General features: G+C 34.0%; 2 protein-coding genes across 2 annotated transcripts in view; one reads left to right on the forward strand and one right to left on the reverse strand.

Annotated features, from left to right (window-relative positions):
- Positions 1-1,854, forward strand: part of LOC111388599 (ras-related protein RABC1-like) — a 9,272-nt gene extending 7,418 nt beyond the window's left edge. Inside the window, exons 2-4 of the mRNA XM_023013354.1 lie at positions 259-473; positions 619-747; positions 1,652-1,854. Coding sequence (XP_022869122.1) covers positions 259-473; positions 619-747; positions 1,652-1,756 — 449 coding nt within the window. The 3' untranslated portion in view covers positions 1,757-1,854. The remainder of the gene's footprint in view (positions 1-258; positions 474-618; positions 748-1,651) is intronic.
- A 130-nt stretch (positions 1,855-1,984) lies between these two features.
- Positions 1,985-5,709, reverse strand: LOC111388597 (probable protein phosphatase 2C 11). The gene is made up of 7 exons (XM_023013353.1): positions 5,353-5,709; positions 4,525-4,667; positions 4,234-4,332; positions 3,981-4,139; positions 3,446-3,532; positions 2,502-2,620; positions 1,985-2,466 (listed from the first exon to the last, which is right to left on the reverse strand). Exons 1-7 carry the CDS (start codon positions 5,580-5,582, stop codon positions 2,329-2,331), a joined length of 975 nt encoding a protein of 324 aa, XP_022869121.1. The 5' UTR covers positions 5,583-5,709; the 3' UTR covers positions 1,985-2,328.
- Between the last annotated feature and the right edge of the window lie 557 nt (positions 5,710-6,266).

Below are 6,266 nucleotides of genomic sequence, written 5' to 3' on the forward strand. Positions count from 1 at the left end.
AAAAAAAAAAAGAAAAAAGGCTCATGTTTGTAAACGGTTTATAAACACTCAAACCACTTTTATTCACACATTCGATCCACTAGTACTACCCACTTTCCACTACTTATTTCTACCTTTTTATAATTTAAATTGTTCGTAAACACTTTTTTCCTTTCATTTTTACTGAGGTTTTTAAGCAAATACCAACAGGTGATGAGATATATTTGACACACATAAATACACTATAGATTACGGATGGTAATTATTTTACTTTTTAAGAGATTTCTGTTAGTTCCTTTTATGTGCAATTTTTTATCTCCACGGATATAGTAAAACCTTTTCATGTATATTTAACCATTTACCACGGAACAGCTTATGATGTGACTCGACGAGAAACATTTACAAATCTGTCTGATATATGGGCTAAAGAAATTGACCTCTACTCAACAAATCAAGATTGTATCAAGATGCTTGTAGGCAACAAAGTTGATAAGGTATCTCTTTTTCATTTTCTGGGAAGACAATTTAAGCATATGTCTTCCTTTTTATTTCATGGTTTTGGTCTTATGCTCCATTTTCTCGTATATCTGTGAAATATTATAGAATATTACCATAACCTTCTTGATAATATATTTGCAGGAAGATGAAAGGGTCGTCAGCAAAAAAGAGGGAATCGACTTTGCAAGGGAGTATGGATGCCTGTTCATTGAGTGTAGTGCCAAAACTCGGGTCAATGTGGAGCAATGTTTTGAGGAACTTGTTTTGAAGGCAAGTGTGATTGTAGTATTTTGTTTGAAATTGTCATCCATCTTTTGCATAGGATGAAAATGAATCCAACTACATGCACATTTTGGGTTGTTTTATATGCTCGCATTGCTTAGTTTAGGTTTTTCCCACCATTTTTAGTTTCTGATTTTAGGGTCTTAACCTCATTTGTGATGACTAAAAATAATCTAACTATTTTTAGCTTGAGCTAGAATTCAATCTATGTCTACAATGTCGAATGAACGTGTGGCGAAAAAGACAAAATTGCTATGCAGGTCTGCAACTTATGGGAGATGTAGTATTTGGATCCCCAACTTTTACGTTTTGAGATTTAAGTCCCCAACCTTCCATAGTTGTAGCACTAAAGTCCCCAGTAAACAGTTTCAATCAATTCAACTGTTAAACTAGTTGGATTTCAATTGGAAAGACAAATATGCTACCGAGTCTCTACCTTCTGCTCGCTGTTCCATTTTTGGTCATGCAGGTTTTAATTCCGCCATTTCTATTGCTACAACAGACAGGTCAGGGTAGAGCATCAGTCCATGTAATATGACTTGGAGCAGATTATTCTTTTGCAGAAAACTCGTATCAAATGAACGCCATAGATAAAATGGAAGTCTTCTATGTGTGCATGTGAATCTCCATCGCATATAAAATGTTACGTTTCTTTGCTGACAACCTGTTAGGCTTCGTTTTTAAGCGTACAACCTGTTAGGCTCCATTTTTAAGCGTACGTTGCCTACATTACTTTCAATGTGGGGATATAATTGACATCAAATTTATGCCCGTGACATCTATGCTACATCAATCTAGTTATTTTATCTTTATTCAGACTTGTTTGTATACACTTGGCTCCTTAATGCTGGCATCTTATTTTTTGCATTCATCGTTAAACTTCTATTGGCAGATTTTGGACACACCGAGTCTTTTGGCCGAAGGCTCAGCTGGTGTTAAGAAGAACATCTTCAAACAGAAACCTCCAGAATCCGATGCCACGAGCACCTGTTGTTGAATTTATTTATTTTTCTTGCCTTTCTATGTTGTTTGATCAAAAAAGAGTTTGTCTTGGGCAATGTATTTTTATCTAATGTAGCAAAATTGTTGTGTTCATTTCTTATGTTATTACATATGAAGTCTCGCTTCTCCCTCTGATCTGAGGTGGTGTGACATACTACCGGCAGGCGTCTGGCCAGCTTGGCAAAGACACTGTTTCTTGTATAAATGTGCATAAAACAGGTCGAACTAAACAACGGATTAAGTCTGATATTTCAAAATCAATTACATTGAAATTAGCCTATTACTATAATCTCCCAAATGCCAAAGAAAATTGTATTTCTTGATGGCTGCAACTCTCTGAAGAAGGTTTTTCTGGTGATCCAATCTCGTCGACAATGACAAGCGAAGAACATATCGTTTACGTTTTGCAGACCATCTGATAATGTTTGATGATAAACTTTTTCGATCACATAGTACTTTGCAATGTGCCACCAAAGAAAAACTATCTGACGATGATTGTGTCAATGGTCAACATACAAATCTTCAAGGGTATCCATCAACCACATGAAGTGATTTTGTTGAGTGCTATCATAATTTCTCAAATTGAACAACTATACAAGTAATATTGTCTGAACTCCCTCTCATATAGGCTTCTTCTACAAGTCTTCTTGATGCTACTTCGGCGTCTTTTATATCTTGTACGANTATACTATCATTTATTAGATTTTACTTCTTCAAACACGACAGCAAACAGATTTAATCCAGAAACAAGGGAAACCAAAGATTACCTTAATTTCGGGCTCGGCCACAACATATGGTTTGAGAAATTTATTTCCAAATGCACGAGAAACGGCAAGAATACCACCAACCCGCCATGTCCCTGATGAAGTCAAGTGCAACTAAGAACTCTACTGAACGACATGAACTCATATATACACCACATTAAGGACATTACATAAATCCATTCCCATTAACAATCCCATGAAACAATATGGTTTATGACATCGGAGAAATGGTATCGCATTATCACTAGATAAAACGTCAATGAAATTATACTTTCTTCCAAAAAAGAAATGAAAAGGACTTGTGAAAGCTTTGTGCTTTGTCGTCAACTCTACAGCACGAACACTCTAACTAGGGTAGGGTAGCGTGTCCGCGTCTGACACTCTACAGTAGTCATTTTTCTTTCTTTCTATAACTATAATATATTTTTAACTCAGTTATTAATAAATAACAAATAAATACTCATATTTAAAAGATTTTAACAAGAAAAATCAATAATAAGTATAAAACTAAATTTAAACTATATAAATGAAGAATTTTAAAGAATTTAATGAAAGTGTTGAAGATGTGTCGTATCGGTACGTTGTTGAAAAATCATGAATCGACATATCCGACACGTATCGTGTAGGATACACGTGTTCATATTGGTGCATCATAGGTCGTCAATATAAGTAAGATTATAATAAAATACAGTCACTAGAGATGGTCAATGGAGCTGATGTCAGATCTCGAATCAAAGACCATAAAAGATGAACATAGATATTTGCTGCTTCACCCAATTCATGCAAACAGATTCGAATTCCAATTCATGGGGATGGGGCAACTACTTCAAAACAGATAACTTTCAATTATACACTAAAGATATAATAGAGAAATTCACGAATTAGAAAAGTAAATTAAACTGAAGAAAGATAGCAGTTACCAGCCCAAAGAATGAAGCCCCCAGCTTGTTCTATTCTTTCTCGTTCATCAGATCTATCAGGCTTGTGATCAATGGATAAAGGAATGGCTAATGAGGCAGCAAGAATAACCAGAAAGACAATGAAAAATAGTAGGATAAGTATCATATTTAATTATAATGTGTATGCAAAAGATAGAGAGAAAACAACTTACATGTACATATTATGAAAATTAGTAGGATAAGTTATTCATGTTGAAGTTATGAAAGAAAATTATTATTTCACCCAGATGCTTGTGCCAGTCGTCGTTGAGTTTAAACCCAAGAACCCACTCTTTCCAACACTAGTTAATTGATATGTTTGACATTTTAAGAACTTTGTTGTTGAATTCACTAAATCGAGTACTACCATGAAGAAGATTGTTGTTTTGATGGTTCTTGAATAATACAAAAACTCTTCCTTTCCATATAGAAAAAGCCACACTCCAAGGCGCACAAAGCTAAGCCATTTCGGATGGAAATATTGCAATTCGTGATAGTTAAGAAGCAACAGACTGACCTGAACCAGCTATAGAAGCTACAACTCTTGAATCTCCAACATTTGCAACTAGAAGTTTATTGCCTACGACAACAGCAGTTGATGCAGTTGAACCTGCATCTTTCTTCTGGCCTTTTTCTTCATTAAGGTAATCAGCATCAGTCTGTCTAAAAACTTCGACTGCAATGAAGAAATTCCCGTTATATATTATGAAAGAGATGAAAATGGACAAGGCAAAGAATATAACAAGACATGGGTTTTCACAAGTTCATACCTATTGCTGACTGTGTGTCTCTAATGAAGTCGGGGTGACTACTAAGATTTTTGAAAAGGTTGTTTTTAAGGTACTCTGCAGTTCTCGACCCACCATGTCCTGATATCAAGTATAATATACACGAGTCCACAACCACAATAACTTTTCAGTTCATTACGATATAAAAACTGTACGAGAATGAAGATATGATTGAAATGTGAGACATACCATCAAAAACNACAATAACTTTTCAGTTCATTACGATATAAAAACTGTACGAGAATGAAGATATGATTGAAATGTGAGACATACCATCAAAAACTCCAAAAAAAGCAACCATTTGACCATTAACTTCCGATATCCTTGTCTCGTAAAAATCCTCCATGGATGCACGTTTGCCCTTGAAACTGCAATATCCGTAAGTGAACCTTACATTGCTATTTCCAGTGAGAAAGCTGTAATTGATAAATTCATAAAAACAAAAACAATATGGTAATGGATTAGTTTTATTAAAATTCCACTATCTGCAAGTACTGGTGTAGAACAACCCAAAAAAAAAAATTAATAATAATAATAATAATAAATAGATGCAATCACTTGCTACTGACAATGTTCGATATTGAATCCATTTTTACTTCGGAATAATAACAGTATAAAATGTTATTTCATTTTAAAACCTGTTTCGTTCAGTCTTAGCCCCAGTTTGGTTGTGCTAAAAATCAGGTTTTTAGTAAATTTTTACTTTACATTCTTAGCCCCTGTTTGGCATAGGATCTTTAAAACTCATTTTTAATAACGCATCATTCCTCTTTGAGTAAAATAAGTTTGCACATGAATCTATAACTTTTCCTACTTTCTTTACCACGCATTTTTGAAAAATGACTTTTCACTAAATCTATTCTAGAAAAATTTACGTCAAACATTAATAATGTCCCATCCCGTCTAATCTAACCTACCAAATTACCCATGAGTGATTCCTCAGTCTAATTGATAATCTTATTAATTTTATTTTATTTTATTTTTCTAATTTTCCTGATATTAGGATTCTCACCTAAAACATTCAAAGTACAGTAAAATCGGAGTGCTTTCTACAAATTAATTAACTAAAAAAATTGTGAGAGAGAGAAGGAACGAATGTACCTTATACCACCACCGCTGTAGAGGGCATTGGGATTTCTAGATGGAATCATGACAGTCGGCACTGGTGGTGGTTGAGATGGCGGCAGCGCCTCCGGTAGTTGTGATTTCTCCGCTGGTGGTTGTGGTGGTTCAACAGGAGCATCCCCACCAGGGATGGATGGTGTTGTTTGTACGGCGGCGGTGGAGGAGACAGGCGGCGATTGTGGTGGTCGTTGATTTTCAATGTTCATTGTAGCGTGGCATAGACAGCGTTTTTATAGATAGTGGAAGAGGAGTCCAAGGCAGGGGCGTGGTGTCAGAGGATCTATCATCGTCATTTCCGTTTTTTTTCCGTCTGTTGTCTATCTGTCTCTTCATTTATTTTTAAACATGGTATTTTAAAAAATAAAAATGCTAAACGATCCGTTGCGTTTGGGAAAATACATGAAATTGACCTTTTCAAAAGGGTTAGTTTTCCAAAATGGCCCTTAGACAAATTTCATACCAAAAATACCCTCCATTTGAATATTATATAATAAGGTACCATAATATAAAAAATCTCTATTTTAGTCCTTAAAAACTTAGACATTGGTTGAAACTTGAAAATTTTATTTTATTTGTTTGATTAATATTTTTATTTGATTTATGTTCGCTCTAAGTAACAACCCCATTTATTGGTATGAGAGCCATAGAGATCATGAAAATTAAAATAAAGAAAATAAATAATTATTGGTGATTAGGAGAAGAAAAAAGTAGTTATATATTTTTAAAACATATTCATAATAAATTAAAAATAATGAGTTTGACAATAATTAAAGAACTTTCTAAAGAAATAAAAGAACAAATATTAGAAAAATTAATAATAGAAACAATAAAGGATATATATACATATGAGAAAATTATTAGTATATATGAAAATGAAGAAAATAATTTAT

Source organism: Olea europaea, unplaced genomic scaffold, assembly GCF_002742605.1.
Source record: "Olea europaea var. sylvestris unplaced genomic scaffold, O_europaea_v1 scaffold5081, whole genome shotgun sequence".
Classification (NCBI taxonomy): domain Eukaryota; kingdom Viridiplantae; phylum Streptophyta; class Magnoliopsida; order Lamiales; family Oleaceae; genus Olea; species Olea europaea.